We start from the raw sequence: 20,484 nt of genomic DNA on the forward strand, positions 1-20,484 counted from the left end.
GGGCTATTGTGGACATTGCTGCTGTGAACATCGGAGTGCAGGTGTCCCGGCGATTCACTGCATCTGAATCTTTGGGGTAAATCCCCAGCAGTGCAATTGCTGGGTCGTAGGGCAGGTCTATTTTTAACTCTTTGAGGAACCTCCACACAGTTCTCCAGAGTGGCTGCACCAGTTCACATTCCCACCAACAGTGTAAGAGGGTTCCCTTTTCTCCGCATCCTCTCCAACATGTGTTGTTTCCCGTCTTGTTAATTTTCCCCATTCTCACTGGTGTGAGGTGGTATCTCATTGTGGTTTTGATTTATATTTCCCTGATGGCAAGCGATGTGGAGCATGTTCTCATGTGCTCATGTGCTTGTTGGCCATGTCTGTGTCTTCCTTGGTGAAATGTCTGTTCATGTCTTTTGCCCATTTCATGATGGGATTGTTTGTTTCTCTGCTGTTGAGTTTAATAAGTTCTTTACAGATCTTGGAAACTAGCCCTTTATCTGATACGTCATTTGCAAATATCTTCTCCCACTCCGTAGGCTGTCTTTAGTTTTGTCGACTGTTTCTTCTGCTGTACAGAAGCTCTTTGTCTTGATTAAGTCCCAATAATTCATTTTTGCTTTTGTTTCTCTTGCCTTCATGGATGTATCTTGCAAGAAGTTTCTGTGGCCAAGTTCAAAAAGGCTGTTGCCTGTGTTCTTCTCTAGGATTTTGATTAAATCTTTGCATCTTAGAGAAGAGAAGGTAAAGAGAGGGGAAAGGTCAGGCTCAATGTTCATTTTGAGTTAGTGGCAATGCAAGTTTAGGAAGCCAATTCCAAAAGAGAATGGGTTTTATCTTATGCCTTGTCCTTCTAGACCCACACCATGGAGCCCCATCTGTTCACACACACCCATCTTAGGGACTTCCTGGGACAGAATTCTCTGTGGGAATCCTTCCTCAGAATTCACCACGTCTACTCCTGATTCCACTTCTGGCCTTGCCATTCTGAGTTTTGAAGGGCTCTTCTCAGAGGACATTTCTCTCTTCTCTCACTGTTTTCTCCTCCAGCGTTGACTGAGAACATCCCTGAATCGCAGACGGGTTCCCCCAGGAGACCCAGCAGGCACAGTTGAGTAATTATGTCCCCTTCTTCCACAGGTTACCACAACTGACTCTTGACGACAGGGCACCCAGGTGTGGATGCTTTAGAGCATTGACGGATGTTTCCTTTGGATCGTGAGGGGATGAGCGTGAGGATTTCTGGTCTCTCCCATTTCCCGGTGGGAGATGTGGGAGGAAACCCCAGATCTGACTCTGGGATCACATTCTATCCACTGGGCCAAGCACCAGCTGTGCAGCAGGAACCCGGACTCCACCCCAACTGTCAGCGGGACCTTCTGCCATCAGGCTTTCAGTTCCTCTTTTGAAAAGTGAGGATTGAACAGTGTTTTGATAACATTTACATTATTTTCAGGTTTATTCATTGATACTCTTGGCCCTGGGGAATTTGTTAGGAGTAAGATTCCTAGAGGTAGTGAATCTCCTGTCTTTGCCCCTTGCTCTGAGGGCTCATGGATCGGCTGAACCACACGTGGCCGCAGAGCTTCATTCTCACGGGGTTCGGGGCCCCGGGGCCCGTGCGGCCACTTGCCTTCCTGGCTACCCTGGGCGTGTATGTCCTCACGCTGGCCTCGAACTCGTTCATCATTGTGCTGGTGCAGGCGGATGCGGGCCTGTCCACGCCCATGTACTTCTTCCTCGGCGTGCTCTCCTTCCTGGAGGTCTGGTACGTCAGCGCCACGGTGCCCACGCTGCTGCTCACCTGGCTCCACAGGCACCCCCCCATCCCGGCGGCTGGCTGCTTCCTCCAGCTGTACGCCGTGCACTCCCTGGGCATGACAGAGTGCTCCCTGCTGGCCGTCATGGCTCTGGACCGCCACCTGGCCATCTGCCGCCCGCTGCACTACCCCGCGCTCATGAGCAGGAAGGTGCAGCTGGGGCTGGCGGGGGCCGCTTGGGTGGCTGGCTTCTCAGCGGCCTTGGTGCCAGCGGGCCTCATGGCTGCCCTGCCCTTCTGCCGGAAGCAGGTGGCCCACTACTTTTGTGACCTGGCCCCCCTAATGAGGTTGGCGTGTGTGGACACGGGCTGGCATGCTCGAGTGCACAGGGTGGTGATTGGCATGATCAACACATGCAACTTTGTGCTGATTTTAGGACTGTACGGGGGTGTCCTGAGGGCGGTGCTGAAGCTGCCCTCGGCCGCCAGCCGGGCCAAGGCCTTCTCTACCTGCACCTCGCACGTGACCGTGGTGGCCCTGTTCTTTGGCTCTGCCTTTGTTGTATACGTGGGGCTGCCCGGGAGTCAAGCTGAGGGCACAGATAAGTGTATTGCCTTGGTGTACACCCTTCTCACCCCCTTCCTCAACCCCATCATCTATACCCTTCGCAACAAGGAGGTGAAGGTGGCTGTCAGGAGGGTCATCCGGAAGATTAGGGCCATTTTGAAAGGACCCTGATGATCTATAGACTGTTGGATTTAGTTGGTTAATCAGTCAAACAATCAATAAAGTAATTTTTTCAAACATACTCCATATTCCAATTCAAGTGGGCTGAATCTTGGATTGAGGCAAACCAAGAACATCGTAGACATGGCCTCTGAACATGTACCTACCTGATATGGGTGAAAGGACACATCTGAGAAAAAATAAACAAAAATAAGAATGTAGGTGCAGATATTTAGGTAAACTTAGAACTTAGAGAGAGATGGAACTGCGTTTGAAAGAATTTGGAATAACAAAAGCTGACTGTGGGATCGTGTTCAGGATGGGATTCCTGGAGAAGCTCTGAGAATGGAGAAAAACAAGGTTAGCAAATGCAAAATGAAAGAATTTCTCAGGTGATGTGGATTAAGAATCCATGGGAAGAGGGCTTGTAGAAGCACAGGGCTCCATGTTCCCAGAAACCCGCAGTTCAAGAAAGTATGAAGTTGGAGCTGGGAATTTATTGTCTACAGGGGGAGATTGGGGGTTAGAGAGGAGGGTGCTAGGGGTGCTGATAGTGAGAAGTGAGTCTTAGAAATACACCCCGCATTGTGAGTTTGAGATCGTCAGTTAGTCATCCAGGCAACATCATGGATGGAATCCCATGAGTATGGAACTAGCTCTGAGAACCAAGAGGGGGTAAGAAAAAGAAGGCACAATTTCTGTTTTTAGAGAGTTTGCAGTTTTGTTTTGAAGAGTTGGTCTTCCATCCATCTCCCTCTCTCCCACCTTCCCTCTCCCTCTTCCTGCCACACCATCACCACCATCACCATCACCACCATCACTACCACCACCATCACCATATCACCATCACCACCATCACCATCACCACCATCACCACCACCATCACCACCACCATCATCACACCATCACTACCACCATCACCATCACCACCACCACCATCACCACCACCATCACCATCACCACCACCACCATCACCACCACCATAATCACCACCATCACCACCACCACCATCATCACCATCACCACCACCACCACCACCACCTTAACTTCTACCATTACCACCAGTGACATATTGACTAATATCAAGAAAAACAATTTCCCATTTGCTCTATTGCCTCTGTGGTGGTGGGAGGTCATGAAAGTAGAGGGAAGCAGTGCCTGGATTGGCAGAAAGAGACTGAGGGAAAGTAAAAGAGCTTCATAGATGTTGATTCTGATATTTTCCCCAAGCCTTGGACCTTGAGTTCTAATTCCCTGGGAACCTAGCTGGGATTTCTCTGCAAGTTCCCTTCAGACATTGAACCGTCTGGGTCCTCATAGGAGACACATTGTCTCAGCCGCTCTATTGGAAATACTAAAAGAATACATTTAAAAAATAATTCTACTGGGCAGCATTTTAAAAAGATGACAGTGAATGAGTTTCAGGTTTCTTGTTTTTTCCTAATGATGTTGAGATACTTTATTTCTAATGCAAGGATGACTTGGTGTTACTTTTAACTTATTTAACTGGAAGGAAAATGTATGCGTGTGGGGAAGCAGGTGCAGAGCCTATCTGAGAACTGGATCTCGTAGTCCTCCGTGCACTGGGGACACGGGAGGCCCTGAGTCTGCACACTGACTCTTGACCACCTTGTTCTCCAGACACAGCTCCTCTGCTCCCCCCTCCTGGAGTCAGTAGCCTATCCTTTTACCCTTTAAAGTGAACATGTTTTATCTGATTCCCAAAGTTAATCATTCCTATGGCCAAACTGCTAGCTCTCATAATAAAAATCTTGAGAAGACAAAGCCTCGGGTCTGAGTCCAGGTCCCAGTCTTGGTCCCCCTATCCCCCAGATTAAAATTCATGAGACTCTGAGTCTTCCTTCATATCATTGCCTCTGACTATCCTGGCTTCGTGACATATGTGGGATGACATACAGTAGCTCTGACCTCTCTCCCAAATCAGTGATCCTTACTAGAGCTATAGGATGTTTGGGAATCTCTGTTTATCAAATGAAGATGGACTGTCCAACTTGAGGTTTTTCTAAGGACAATGTAACCTTGGCCTCAGGTCAAGTTTTCTGACCATCAAATCCAGACCTGGGCTCCATTCTCTGCTCTGACCATTGGTGGGGGTTGGGGGGGGCAGGTTTCTAAGTAAGAAGAAACCTGTTTTAATATTAAACCATGAAGGCTAATCTTACAGGAAGGAACAACAACAGCAGATATCAAACCTATGACCCTATCCCATCCCCGGTCAAAGCAATTGTTGCTTTCCTACAGGAGGGGGGTGGGGAGTGGAGGGGCCTATCCGGGTGAGACACGGGGACGAGGTGCGAGTCCAGGTTAAGCCAACAGACACCGTCCGCAGGGAGGTGCACTTCTGAGTTAGGCGGGGCCCAAGTAGCCATCTGATCAAAACCCCTCTGTCTTTACAGAGGATAAAACCAAAGTCAGTAGGTGGGAAATAACCAGACCAAGATTACATGGGAATTTGAAAGTAGGCTGGGAGAGGGTCAGCACTGAGGGTCTGTAACCCTGGTCTCTGAGTTGTTGACCTGATGCAGAGAGTCTGCAGCCCTGACTTTTCACTTCAGGGTAGCCCAGATGCAGAAAATTCTTTTAAACAGTATTTATGTGAGCCTACAGAGTCATTACTGGAAAGGTATTTTGTTCTTTAGAGTCATAAAAAAAGACAGAAAATAAGAAATAATAGGTAATTTCTCATAAAAATAAGAAATTATAGGCAATTTCTCTAGTTCTTTGCCTCCCGTAGTGAACAAGTGACAGCGGTTTTGAGTTTTACCAAACATGGGGGCATTAATTAGCCGAGGGGTAAATGAGGCTCAACAGTTTTCTGGAATCTTCTCAGGGAAACCATAACCATAAATAACAAATTTTATTTGAGTGACAATGTGCATCCAAGACCTGAATGACAAAGCTTGAGGGTGGGACCTGGCAATTTGTGTTTCCACGAAGCCTCAAGATGATTTGGAGCAAGATCAAGGCTGAGAACCCCTGACTGACCTGATCTGAAATTGGAGGAGGCCCCAGGCATGTGTGGCCCAGCCCACTGCCCTGCTCCCAGTGGGAGCTGGCTGCCCCTTGGCGTGATCTGGTCTCTGCCACGGGCTGGAAGGGGATGGTGCTCAAGGAGAGAGGACGGTCACCAGGTGGGGGAACCACACCACGAGTGCACCCACTGTCAAAGTAGGATATCCGAAAGCCCTCCCAGCGTAAATAATACACTGGGCAGATAAATTCTACGTAAGGATATAAAACATTTAAAGATAATAGTTAGCATGACTCACCCCCTGAAGGCACATAAAGTGCAGATCAATTGGAAGCATGCACGGAATTAAACTCCTGCTGGGCTGTGAAATAACGTGCACTACAGTGGAGTGCCCTTTGTCCCGAAGACCTGATGTGTAGCACGGTGGCCGTGGTTAACTGTACTGCACCGTGTGTCTGAAATTTGCTAAGAGGGCAGATCTCTAGAGCTCTCTCCAAGGGGGAAAAAAAAAGGATCTAGATCTCTAGAGTTCTCTCCAAAAGGGAAAAGAAATTAAGAAAGGAAAAAGAAAGAAAGAAAATGAAGTATGTGAAGTATGTGAGGTGATGGGTGTTTTATCAGCTTGATCATCGTGGCAGTCGTCTCACGGTGAACAGTCCCCCCCGCCCCCTTACTCAAGAATGTTCATAAGAGACATTCTTATACATCGGTATTCAAGGTCATTATCTAACACTTTTATAACTGATGGTGAGATAGGACACACTCGTGGTTACGGAAACCAATGTTAGAAAAACACGTCTTCACCCCAAATTGGCCTTTTGATGGAACAATATCTCATACAGTTTCCCAATGCGGTGTTCACGGGATCGGACCATATTCCCCAAGGTCAAGAATAGTAATGAGAGTCCAGAAGAAAGGTGGTGTGTGGCGGGGGGGGGGGGGGGGGGGGCGGGGTTGAGGATAGGTGTGACAGGGCTTCCACCAGACATCAGCTGAGTCAGATTTAATTAAAATAATTCAGTTATACTCAGTGGCCTGTGGAAGTGACGGTATTAGAAGAAATGATACCTTAAACTTTGGTTTATACAGTAAAGAACTATTTCGAATGCAAACCTTTGCTCTGATGGCTTTTTAGAAACAGAACTAGAACGGGCCATGTGGGCAAGTATTAAATCCACATGAGAAGCTGAACAATATTCAGCATTTGGAATCCTGAACAGGAGATTGTAGGGTGCCTGCCGTGCTTTATAAAAAGCTCCACATAATTCCAGCTTAAAAATTGCCAGAAGGATATTTATTTATTTATTATTTGTTTATTTAGAATCCTATGAATGGGACCAGAAGGGAGGAAGAAAGTGAATGTGATGATCACTTTAGAAATTAAAGAGCTAAGAAAAAAAAAAGAAAAGAAAAGAAAAGAAATTAAAGAGCTGTTCTGAACTTCCATAATTTTCTCTCTTGGAAAAAGCAAGGCCACTTTCAGATACAGCTGAAATGATTCACCGCACGTGCAAGTCACGACCTATTCCTGGTCTCTCCTAGTGGATGTGTTTTATGACCTCCTTGGATCTAGTAAATAATCCACATAATCAGTATTAACATAGAAACAAAACAGCTGTGGCCGTGCCTGTGGTAGACACCAGGCAGCATTAGCGTGGGTCTTGTCTAAGAAGCTCGCTTCGAAGGGATTCCTGGGCACGACGGTCTAGCTTCCAGGGGCTTCTATAATTATATTTTTATGCTTCTCTTATTGATAATAATCAAGAGACTTATAGAAAAGTTTCTGAGCAAACTTTGAGTTCCAAGTGATGGCTTTAGAGTTTCCTCTTAGTTATAGCTTATTTCCTTCCTGGCGGGCTGGCTATTCTGAAATTTTCATGTTTCCTCTTCCAAAGGGGGCTTATCCGACATTCCCACTGTGACCACCCGCCTCCCCAGGGCTGTAGGTGTCATCTCTGCCACCAGCAGCTCACGCAAAGGGCACACCAGCTCTAAGTGGCAGGGGAAGGGTGGATATGAGCTCTGTAAGGTGTGACAAGTGACAAGTGACATGACACGGGCTCACCTAGGTCAGGGGTTTAGGGTTGAGCAGGGAGGCCATTGGACAAGTGAGCCTCACGCGCGCCCTTCCCGGGAGGACCGTGGACTCTGAGCTGGGTCAAACCTCGAGTGTGTCAAGGACTCCGCAGGGACCTCTGCAGCCTGAGGAACAGGCTTTACTGGGTGAGAGCTCTCACCACCAAGGTGTTCAGCCAAGGCTAGCTTCCTGCTGCCAACACCGATCAGAATTCTTTGTCAATAACACACGCACATCCCCTTTGTCTTTAAAAATCCCTTTTTTTTTTTTGTATGAATCTTTTTTTTTTTTTTTATGATAGTCACAGACAGAGAGAGAGGCAGAGACGCAGGCAGAGGGAGAAACAGGCTCCATGCAGCGAGAGCCTGATGTGGGATTCGATCCCGGGTCTCCAGGATCGCGCCCTGGGCCAAAGGCAAGCGCCAAACTACTGCGCCTCCCAGGGATCCCCTGAATCTTTTTTTTTATTGGAGTTCAATTTGCCAACATATAGCATAACACCCAGTGCTCATCCCGTCAAGTGCCCCCCTCAGTGCCCATCACCCAGTCACCCTAACCCCCTGCTCACCTCCCTTTCCACTACCCCTTGTTCATTTCCCAGAGTTAGGAGTCTCCCATGTTCTGTATCCCTCTCTGATATCTCCCACTCATTTTCTCTCCTTTCCCCTTTATTCCCTTTCACTATTTTTTATATTCCCCAAATGAATGAGACCATAAGATGTTTGTCCTTCTCTGATTGACTTATTTCACTCAGCATCATACCCTCCAGTTCCATCCACATCGAAGCAAATGGTGGGTATTTGTCATTTCTAATGGCTGAGGAATATTCCATTGTGTACATAGACCACATCTTCTTTATCTTTTCATCTGCCGATGGACACCGAGTCTCCTTCCACAGTTTGGCTATTGTGGACATTGCTGCTAGAAACATCGGGGTGCAGGTGTCCCAGCGTTTCACTGCATCTGTATCTTTGGGGTAAATCCCCAGCAGTGCAATTGCTGGGTCCAAGGGCAGATCTATTTTTAACTCTTTGAGGAACCTCCACACAGTTTTCCAGAGTGGCTGCACCAGTTCACATTCCCACCAACAGTGTAAGAGGGTTCCCCTTTCTCCACATCCTCTCCAACATGTGTTGTTTCCTGCCTTGTTAATTTTCCCCATTCTCACTGGTGTGAGGTGGTATCTCATTGTGGTTTTGATCTGTATTTCCCTGATGGCCAGTGATGCAGAGCACTTTCTCATGTGCTTGTTGGCCATGTCTATGTCTTCCTCTGTGAGATTTCTGTTCATGTCTTTTGCCCATTTCATGACTGGATTGTTCGTTTCTCTGCTGTTGAGTTTAATAAGTTCTTCATAGATCTTGGATGCTAGCCCTTGATCTGATAGGTCATTTGCAAATATCTTCTCCCATTCTGTAGGCTGTCTTGCAGTTTTATTGACCGATTCTCTTGCTGTGCAGAAGATTTTTATCTTGATTAAATCCCAATAGTTCAGTTTTGCTTTTGTATCCCTTGCCTAGGGAAGGCCTTTTCTTAATTCACAAAACAAATTGTTACTGAATATCTACTTTACACAAAAAGAAAAATGCCAAGCACTGCACGATGGTGTTAAGCAAACTTGGTCTTTGTCTTCACTGACTTCATCCTTTACTGGTAAAAAGAGAGAAATAAGCATATAAATGATTGCTAGGAAAAAAATCGCCAGGCTGTGGTGAGCAGAATAAAGGTTGGAAGGTGGGGTGCTTATGGAATGTGTGCAGGTAGGACGTCTTCGAAGAAGAGAGGTTAAGGTGAAGACCAAGGAATTAGGAGGCCCTATCTTGGTGGAGGGGAGCCCAGACAGATGGGCACAACGACAGGATTTTGTTGTGGAGTACGCTAAGCAGAGTGGAGTGTGATTCAAACACTTAGGGGATGTCACTGATTCCTATTTTTATATTAAATCCTGGTAGTTTTGTTACTATTTTCAGTAAGAAGGACAGCAACAAGCCCAAGCCAATCTGAGAAAGATCAAGTGGTACGTTGAGAGACTTCAACATCCCCATAGCTCAGTTGGCAGGTCTTAGGCTGGAAGGAAAGGTAATCGAGGCAGGACATGAAAGCTGTGTTCCAGTATTTATGAAACTAGAGTCACATGGAGCCCAGAAGGTTGCTTCATGACCAATGCGTGGGAGTGACACGGACTTGGGTTTCACTCAAGGAAACTAAAATTTTAACGATACAGATAGGTCCTTTTATTGTGTAATACAGTCAACTCCTCAATGGGGAAATTATAAATTAATGTAGGAAACACTAGAAAGGAAAATACTATAATAACAGGGAAGGGGGAAGAAAAAGTGTATGGATCACTGTGTATGAACTAGATTTTATATTCCATCTTTTATGTATTTTGCCTGAGAAAGAGAAAGACATTCAAAGCCAGGTATGGTGTTGTCACCAGGATGCCAACATCAGACTAGGTCCCTCTGGGATCAGATAACATTAGAAAAAAAGGGAAAAGGTCACTTAATAATCATGTGTAAGCATGTACAAAAACGAGATCACTGTACAAAACATAAAAGAAGAACCTCAGTCTCCTGGCAAATATGAGTGACCGATGCTCCTTTATCAATCACAGCTTTCACCTACCTGCAGGGTGGGACTCATTAAGATGCCCAATTATAGAGATCTCTCCAGGAAGTAACTGGCAGAATCCAATTCAGACCAAGCCGTGCTCCCTTGCTCAGACCACCCAACAGGAATCCATGAATCCTTTAAAAATCGGCTCTAAAACCCCCTTACTGGAACCCTGTGTTGAGGGTTGACCCCCTCATTGTGTTGAGAGTGTGACCCCCTCATTGTGGTCAGCCAGCGGTCCATCCTTCAGCTGGAAGGCATTACCAGGCCCTAAATAGTCTCTCTCTAAGGATGAAGAAACTAAGACTGTAAGATTAGTAACTTGGATGTGGTTACAGAGTTATTTTGAGGAGTTTAAATCTACTACAGGAAGCAGGAAGGTATATAGACACATTTGAGAACGAATGCGGTCACCTTCTGTGTTCATCTCACTTAACCCTCACCACACATGTTTATCCAGGGACGACTTAGACTCAAAGACACACGTGATTGCCAAAGGGTGCCTGGCAATGAGCTGGGCTCAGGAGTACAGGCCTTGAAACAGGCTGCACTTGAGACCTTGGCGATGTACCTTCAACTGCTACCAACATTTCTGAGCTTAGAAGTGATGAGCACAGTTCAGGAGTCTGAGCAGGGACATTGCCAGTTGTGTGACCTGGGCCACATCATTAAACTCTCTGTGCCTTGGTTTCCCCAAATGTGAAATGGGAATAACAACTGTGTCACCCTCACGGAGCAACTGTGAGGATCCTATTGGTGCACGCATTGCACTTGGACAGGTACATGTGACCTAGCAGAGGTTCAGTAAACCGGTATTTTATCAGAGCTGAGGTTGACATGAAGGTTTCTGAAGCTCCAAGACCCATACTTCCCCACCCCCCAGCCCCCAGAATGGGTAGCTTGAGTTAGAGAGGCTTCCTAAAGGAAAAGCCATGCAGGGCTGGATCCAGCACATGATCAGGGGAAGTAATTAGTTGGAAAGATGTGGGGAAATACAAAGTCCCTTAGGACTTGTGAGGCCAGATAGGAAATGCAAGGGTGTGTGTGGTTGTGGGAAGAGGGGGGCATGTTTTCAGAGCCAGAGTCCAAGAGTCTGTGTTAAGAAAAAATACATTTATTATTAAAAAAGAAAAGAAAAAAGAAATGAGAGATGTAAAGCCATAACAAGATTAAATAAATAAATAAATAAATAAATAAATAAATAAATAAATGGACTATGCCAGAATACTCTGAGATGCTAGAAATCAGCTTTGTCTTTAATAAAAGTGATATATTAAGTGAAAAAAAAAAAGAAGTCAGTGGCGATGGGGAGACGGGGGGATGTGGACGGGGTCATGAGACAGGGAGCATTTGGGAGAGCTGCTTAGAGCCCATGTGGTGGAGGGCGACGTGGCATCCATCCAGGAGGCCTCCCTGGAGGCTGGCCCTGATGCTCACCTGCCCCTGGGGCTGGTGGTCTCTCTTGTCTGCGTCCCCTCGTGGCCTGAAGCACTCAGAATTGGCTCAGGGGACCCTGCCCCAGGGGGACAGGACTCTCTGAAGAGGAGAAAAGGCTCCTAGATCCAGCCTTGGTCTCCCATGTATGTCTGAGCCCAGCAACACGGAAGCAGATGCAGGCGACATGCAGCTGCCGGTAGGTGATCCGAGGGCCACGCCAGCCGTGCAGGTTGGGGCTCTGAAAGGTGGGACTGATAACAAGAGATCTGAAAAGAGCTAATATTTTGAAATTGCAGAGTTGGCTTAGTGGAAAGATGACTTAAATAAGGACTTGGAGGGTCTGGTTTTGAGAATCCTAGACGACGAATCCCAATCCAATCCTAGATTGGAAGGGACTGGGAAGGCCATCCTGCCCATCATCCTCCCCGTTTGATACTTAAATTCACTCTACAACCCAGAGGGTGACTAATTGTGCTTACACCTGCTTTGAAAATGTTGAGAGACAGGAAGCTGCCCTGGGTGCTGCCACAGGCTGGCTCTGTGCTGGCATGAGGGCAGATAGCAGGGTCTTCCGAGAAAGTCACTCATGACATGGGAATGGTGACTACAAAGATCTAATGAGGTGTATCGTCCTGGGAGCAGCTGGATTTGAAAAGACTTGACCTAGAGAGGGCTGTATGCAGGCTCCCTAACTGGGGGGTTAAAGACACTTGCTGACGTTAGAATTTTAGATCTAGAGGACGGATGCTTCTGGAATCATTCCACGTTTGCCTTGACAGTTGGCTTCAGAAAAGTTAACTGGTAGAAAGGTAAAAGATCATCAGTTACAATTGCTCCACACCAAGGATGATCAAAAATATTAGTTGAGCTGAATTTCTCTGGGTGGGTAAGAGCAATGGGTTCTTTAACAGGATCAGGGGGGAAGGGACACAAGACGAAATTTGCCCGGCTGAGTTCCTTTAGGGACACTGAGCTCGAGATGCCAAGGTCACCACCAGAAGGGTGTGTTCAGGTGAAACTAAAAAATACAACTTAAATTCAGGCTACAAAAAATGTCAAGCACGTCCAAAAAGCATTAGCTGAGCTCACAGGCCTGTGCTTGCTGTCCTGGGCAATGGCGGGGACGTACCTCCGTTACCAAAATGCTGCATTTATACCCAACGATCTTGCCGGTTTCTGAGGGAGACAGACTGGTTTCAAAGGAAATGCAGTTTGCTAACTGGGCTCTGAAACCCTGGTAGAAGGAATCAGGAACTTTTTCCAAGGGAGTCAGGAAAGGCTTCCAGAAGAGCTGACATTTGACCTGATTTTGAAGGATGAGAAGCAGTTGCCAGAAGAGGGGAAAAGAGAGAGGGGTGTGCGCCAAGCAAATGGCTAAGAGGGGCACAGATGCCAGAAATGCAATGAGGCAGAGATTTCTATTTTAATGTTATTTATCTTTTATCATTAGAGAGCTAAAGGCGCAGCCCCTGTAGATGCAAGAGGTTCGAAAAGAGCCCCTTACGCACTAGGCTTTGAATCAACCCAGCATATGTTAAATGGGTTCGAGAGCGATGCTGGGGTTGGGTGGGTGGTAGGAGCCAAGGGGAACACGGTGTTGGGGGGGGGGGGCTCTGCGGGTTAACAAATTAATTAGTTTGATTAAAAAATTGGTTTCATTGAATACGTTGCATGTGAAGGCCACCATACCAACTATTAGGATCACAAAATAAGTAAGGGCAGATTGTCTGGAAACTAAAATTTGGAAGCCCTCTCCAGACGCACTGTGACGTACGCAGGATACGGCGGGGCTGTCACCGGCTACCATTTTTATGTATTCGTAGTCACAGTGCTTGTGACATTTTCTGTTGGTGGTCTCTCTCTCTCTCTCTCTCTCTCTTTCTCTCTCTTTTTGCATTTGCATCACACTGTGCTCAAAAACAATCAGAACATGCAACACTTTCTTTGGCACAAAATTCCACCAAGCCAGCCATGTGTTCCCCACGTCTATCGATGGTCAATTTCCTGAACATGCAGGATGTGTGCTTCTTGCCCCTTGATGGGGTCTTTCTGAGTCGTGAACCACCCCAGTTATCTTCCCACCAGCAGCACCCACAAGGCAAACTGACCCCTTTGTCTCTGAGCTGGAGGTTAGAATGATTAACCATCAGTGATGTTCCAGAAACTACGTCTGACCATGCCGTCTGTCTAGTGAACATTCATCCCAAGGTGGTAAGGTCCCAAGTCGCTGGGCGAACTTCCCAGTGGTGTCACCACAGAGGGGAACATGCACTTCCCTAAGGCCGGCTGCTTCCTGCTGGGTGCCTGCTCACGTGCATTTTGTCTGAAATGTTGATTTTCTTCTTTTAGCTAATGAACTGGAACATTCAGTTCGGGAGCCTCCTCTGAGAAGCTCCTGAGAAGTGACCCTGGTCTGAGAAACAAGCGTCTTCCTCAGCCCTCCGTGGGGCTGGGCCCTTCTCGGGCAAGACCAAGATGATGAGCTGGTGTGCTGCTTCCCCGGGGAGGCCGTCAGCTTTCTGGGTGGAGGGGCTGCACCTTGCCGGAGGTCTGCTCCTTTTGCCCAACACAGGTGTCTTCAAGAAGTATTCGTACCTGTGAACAGAGCAGTAAGACTTCCCCCTTGTACTCATCTCATATACGAAGCTCACCTTTTGAATCTGACTGAAGGAAAACACTAGATCCTGGGGGAAGAGGGTTAGAATGTTTGGGGAAGGGCCCATAGTGTAGACAGCATGGAGGCCATGGATTCTAATCTTGTTTCTGTGACATGGTGTCCGTAATAAACAGAAGAGCTCATAGTCTCACCATTCTCTCTATTCTTGAACTTTCTTGTCTGTAAAATGGGTATCGCGATGGCACTTGTTGCTCATGTAAAAATTACGTAAAATAGAAAACACTCACAAAAGTGCTCAGTGCTTGGTGAGCATTAGCTGCTGTTACCCGTAGAGCGGTATTCCCCGTGGCAGCAGTCATATAATAAAATACTGCCTTCCAGTCAAACAAACCGTCAAGACAAAGGAAGTGTTGAGTTGGGTTTGGCAGTCACCTCCACCCAGTTTTCTCTCCCTCCCTTCCCACCCCGGCCTCCCATGGAACAGCACAACCGCTCGAGCCTGGTCGAGTTCGTGCTCCTTGGTTTCCCCAAAGTGGGACACGTCAGAGGCTGGCTTTTTGTCCTGCTGCTGTTGGCATACCTGTTCACTATCTGCGGCAACATGCTCATCTTCTTAGTCATACGACTGGATGCAGCCCTGCACACACCCATGTACCACTTTGTCAGTGTACTCTCCTTCTTGGAGCTGTGGTACACAGCCACCACCATCCCCAAGATGCTGGCCAATCTTCTCAGTGAGAAGAAGACCATTTCTTTTGCAGGATGCCTCCTTCAGACCTACTTCTTCCACTCCCTAGGGGCCTCTGAATGCTACCTTCTTACAGCCATGGCCTATGACCGGTATCTGGCCATCTGCCGGCCCCTCCACTACCCTGCAATTATGACCCCAACCCTCTGTAGCAAGATGGCTGCTGGCTGTTGGACTTGTGGCTTCCTGTGTCCCATTTCCGAAGTCATCCTGGTCTCCCGGCTCCCCTTCTGTGGCTACAATGAAATTCAACACATCTTCTGTGACTTTCCGCCTCTGCTGAGCCTGGCCTGCAAGGACACATCCACTAATGTCCTTGTGGACTTTGCCATCAATGCCTTCATCATCCTAATCACCTTTCTCTTTATTATGGTTTCTTATGGAAGAATCATTGGTGCTGTACTGAAGATAAAAACAGCAGCAGGGAGAAGGAAGGCCTTCTCTACATGTGCCTCGCATCTCACTGTGGTTCTCATCTTCTTTGGGAGCATCATCTTCATGTATGTGCGCCTAAAGAAGAGCTATTCCCTGACCCTTGACCGAACACTTGCTGTAGTCTACTCTGTACTGACGCCACTGGTCAACCCAATTATCTACAGCCTTCGTAACAAGGAACTCATTAAGGCCATCAAGAGGACCGTCTTCCGGAAAGGGGGGAGAGCTAGTCCTACTCACCACTGACTCTCCACCAAGGTCCTTTCTCCGCTTCAATGCTGGCCTCATGAAAGTTCTCTGTACCTTCGTCCTGACCTTGAGTAATCTTCCCATTATTACACATGCTATGGATCTCATCTCCCCTTGCCTTCCCAAAGACATAATTTATGTTTTTCTTTTATTTCCTGTATCTTTATGGTTTTCCATTTTTTACTTGATCCGTGCATTCAGCATTTAAGAATGCTTTAGAATCTCCCTTCTTAACAAACACGCATATTTACTTGGCATGCATCCTCAGCTAGCTAGAAGTCTATTTCTCTCTGCTCTCATTTCCAGTCAAAGTTCTCAAAATGATTAATGACACAATCTCTCTTCTCTTCTTTACAACCCATTGAAACTGGCTTTGGCTCAGACCCTCCAAACAATATTTTGCCAAGATCATTAATGATCTCCATGTTGAATCCATTAGGCTCTTGTCTTTCCTTTTTCTTAAACTCTTGATACATGTGACCACTTCTTACTCCCTAAAAAAGTTTGTCTCTTAGCTCTGATTGCATCATTAGCTCTTCATTTTCTTCTTATTCTTCAAATCCACCTTTCTATCTTTTTTTTATCCTACCTTACTAGATCCTTGAGTTATTCTTTTTTTTAAAAAGATTTTATTTATTCATGAGAGAGAGAGAGAGAGAGAGGCAGAGACACAGGCAGAGGGAGAAGCAGGCTCCATGCAGGGAGCCCGATGTGGGACTTGATCCTGGGTCTCCAGGATCACACCCTGAGCCAAAGGCAGGCACCAAACTGCTGAGCCACCCAGGGATCCCCTCCTTGAGTTATTCTTATGGCTTTAAATTTCCTACCTACACCAGAACTCTTTGAGTTATTCAAATACATGAAGATTTGTGTGGCTCCAAGAACTTTGCGCCGTTCCTCCCGCCACAACACTTCGTTTGGTTCACTCCTCATTGTGTGAGTATTTGTTCAAATGCCACATTCAAGTGACATTATCTTCAAGAGGATGATGTATGTTATCACCTAATGTATGTTGCCTAACATATTTTACTCATTTTTCCCCTTTTAAATTATGTCTGTTTCCTTCTAAATATGTATGGCAACTAATTTGCAAATATATAGATAGGTAACTGGCATCAGTATAGATATCATTTGTTGTTGTTTCCTACAAGTCTATAAACTACATTTCGTCTGAAATCACGTCAGTTTTGTTACTTGTTATATGTCCAGAATCTCAAAAGTGTCTAAACTTGCTGAGTATCAATAAAAATGTCAAGAATGTAAAATAGGATGAATCTGAACCACTCCTTTCACTAACACATTGATCCCTACTCTAATGACTACTGTAGTCCACTCTTTTTAAAGTGCTTTGAACTCACTCCTGTCTCCGATACAGCCAGCCTCAACTTGTCCTACCTCTGCCATTTAAATCTCTCTGGATAATACTGACAACAAGCCCTTATTAATCACCAACTGTGTGCGACTCTCAGTTATCTTTTCTTGATCTATATTGCTTTATTCGCAGACTGTGGTGGGCAGGTAAGCAATCTTTAGGAGATGTTTATTGCTAGCATTGTATGGTTCTAGGACCCCATTTAACTCTACTTTCTTAGATGTCTTTTTGGGGTCCTGAATTCCAAGGCTGGCCTTTTGTCACAAAAATAAGAGTTTTTTCTGAGTCACAAATTTCCCAGTCTTTCAAGATTCCTCATTCATTTCTTAAATTTTCTAGGTATTCAAGCAATTATTTCAAACATAAGACTTTTCTTAGCAATGCAGATCAATTGAACATTAAAAATTATCTTACTTGTGTACAGCATATGAATATGAAGTCATAAAAGTTCCATATATATGTATGTACATTTTTAATATAATTTATATATATTTATATATAATTAATATATATATTATATATATTATATATATATAACTTTCACAACTTCCACGGAACAAAGAGGGAGGAAAAATCATGACTCTCCTTTATGGATGAGACTGCATCACTATTTCTTTACCTATATTTTAATTTCTCTTCTTTTCTATTTCTGCATCCATTTTTATCTCTATATGACTGAATATTACAACTATTATTTATCCATAGGGTCCTTAGACATATACAGAGAGAAGAAAGCTTTCACACTATGTCTTCCTACTCTCTACTTCTGAGAAAGGCAACATATTCCTCCTCTCTCATCCCTCTCCTCCATACTTTCTTTAATTGTAGCAGAACTGGAATTTCCATGGAAAACAGCAAAGCATTCAGAAATTATAGAAGGGAGCATTTACCTGTCTTTTGCCTTTTTTCCCTTTTTGTTTTGCACCCTCTATATGATTTGCACCCTCTATATGATTTGTTTTATTCTACTTCATTCTAATGTATGCACTTTGTGCAGCTATTATTTTTGGAATCACAACCCTTTATTACACAGAACCTACAATTCAGCAAAGAATTGAAAATGTGTAAGCTAGAGGGTAACTCTCGATCTTAGAAGATACTGAAATATCCATACAAAAACTCAGTGATGTGCAACTCAGTGAACTTTCACAGGTTAAACCTTTATGTAAAGAGCATTCAGAACAAGATGTTAGAAACATCTCCAAAATTTTCCCCATGATCCCTTAAATCCAACACAACCCATCTCCTGCCCCACATGTGACCAGCAACCTGACATATAACACTGTAGGTGGATTTTATGTGTTTTGGTATTTTATATAGATTGGTTGTTTCTGCTTCCTTCAACATTATGTTTATGAAATTAACCTCTACTATCTTATTTTGTCGTAGTTCTTTTCCTTTCATGGCTATTGTAGGATATACCACAATTTCATGGTATTTATATACTTTATGCCATTTCTTACATTCTTCATTTCTTTGTGTAGTTTGAAATTTCTATATAGTATTATTTTTCTTCTACCTGAAGAATTTTCTTTAACATTTCTTGTAATGCATGTCTGGCAATAATTTCTCTTTTTCTGAAAATGTCTTTATTTCACCTCTTTAAAAATGTTTATTTTTTTTATTGTGATATAACTCGCATGCCATACACTTCCCTATTAAACTGTGTAACTCAATGACTTTTAGTATATTTACAGAGTTGTGCAACTCTCACCACAATCCACTTTTAGAATATTTGCATCACCGTATCTTTCCCCAATCCCTTATCCCTAGATATTTGCCTATTCTGACCATTGAACAAAAATGGAATCATACTATATGCAGTTATTTTTCAACTAATTTCTGTCACTTAGCATGTTTTTAAAGTTCATTCATACTGTAACATAGATTTTAATCCAACCACATCGATACTTATGTTGAATGTTTCCATTTAATGCTAAATAATATTCCATTGGATAGAGGGATATACCATATTCTATTTATCCAGGAACCATTGATGGACATTTAGATCATTTCCACTTTTTGACTACTATGAACAGTGAGTCCATGTACGAGTTCTACTTCCATTCTCTTGGGTAGACATTCCTAGGAGTAGAATCGTTGGGTTGTTTGGTGATGGTATGTTTAAAATTTGAGAAACTGTTAAACTGTTTTCCAAAGTGACTGCACCATTTTACATTCTCATCAGCAGTACTGAGGTCCTATTTTCTGTATCCTTCCCTCCACTTGTTATTGTCCGTCTTTTGATCAGGTCACCTCAGTGGGTGTGAGGAGTCTTATGAGGCAAGTAGTATCGTCTCCATATGAAATCCAGGAAATCAAACACTCCGTTGGGTAGCCAATGTCCCATAAATGGTTGGAAGAACAACTGAGATTTAAGTCCAAGATCCTGAGGCAGGGCTCTTTTCAGGTATCTTTTCAAGATAACAGAAGAGTAAAGGGATGGCTCTTGTGTGTAAGAGAAGATAAAGCCACTGTATGTAGGAGCAACAGGTAGGATTAGGAGTCCGTATTGACAGTGTTGTGTCCTTGGTCTGTCCCTGTCCTCAGACAGGGTCCAAGAGGCCAGTCACGTTTTAGAAAACGCTAGTATCATTGGAAGGTATATGCTTTATCACAGGTCCCACAACACAGGAACCCATCTGAAACTCAGGCTCCTACCTCAATTATTGTATTGTGTTGGAAAAAAAAAAATCATTGCCCTGAGAGATGTTCTATCTCAACCAGGGCAGATAGTTACTATTGTTGAAGTGAACTCACAGGTGACAAGGTGACGAAGGACCACTGGTTGATGAACTTCCTGTGTCTTGGTTCCCTCCCTGAGAGAGCACTTTGGCAACCCCAGGAGGGCTGCTCCAAAGCCCAGGGGCTTCTGCCTCTATGAGGACCTATCAAGGCCACAGGCCACGGGAGAGGAGTCTGCTATGGTGCGATGAATTCCCACAGGCCCTTCAAAGTGCTGCACTCCCTTCCAGCCCCAGAAGTGCCCAATGTGACTGTAAATGAGAAGTGATCAGAGAGTTGCTTCCAGCTCCAGACTCTGATCGGTGCTTGGATTCCTCACCATAAGCTCCGCAGAGCCTTCCCCACCATTGAGCACTAGGTAAGGACATTGTCACTCAGGTCCTTTTACCTTCTTATTTCTTTCTGGTTGGAGTATTGGGAAGAAACTGAGCATTCAGAAATAGGGAGAGTATAGAATAATTAGGTCCCACAGGCATATCATTCAGAACACAAAAAATATTTAAAATAAAACACAAAAATATTCTGTTGTTCTAATGCTATCATAGAGTCTGGGTTCAGGACGAATAAACAGGCTATGTTTTAATTAGTGTGATCCTGAGCAAGATCACTAGTGTGATATCCCGTCTGGGTCCTAGTTTTCTTCTTTTGCACAAGAAAGATACAGAACGAAATGATCTAAAATTGCATCCCCTCCTAACCCAGCTCTTCAGTTCTATTCCTAA

General features: G+C 44.9%; 2 protein-coding genes across 2 annotated transcripts; both read left to right on the forward strand.

The window, feature by feature from the left end:
* Positions 1-1,541: 1,541 nt before the first annotated feature.
* LOC112910108 (olfactory receptor 6N2-like) lies at positions 1,542-2,486 on the forward strand. The gene has a single exon (XM_025986364.2). It carries the CDS (start codon positions 1,542-1,544, stop codon positions 2,484-2,486), a length of 945 nt encoding a protein of 314 aa, XP_025842149.2.
* A 12,202-nt stretch (positions 2,487-14,688) lies between these two features.
* Positions 14,689-15,642, forward strand: LOC112910057 (olfactory receptor 6N2). The gene has a single exon (XM_025986299.1). It carries the CDS (start codon positions 14,689-14,691, stop codon positions 15,640-15,642), a length of 954 nt encoding a protein of 317 aa, XP_025842084.1.
* Positions 15,643-20,484: the final 4,842 nt, after the last annotated feature.

The sequence above is a fragment of the Vulpes vulpes genome, chromosome 5 (assembly GCF_048418805.1).
Source record: "Vulpes vulpes isolate BD-2025 chromosome 5, VulVul3, whole genome shotgun sequence".
NCBI classification, from domain to species: domain Eukaryota; kingdom Metazoa; phylum Chordata; class Mammalia; order Carnivora; family Canidae; genus Vulpes; species Vulpes vulpes.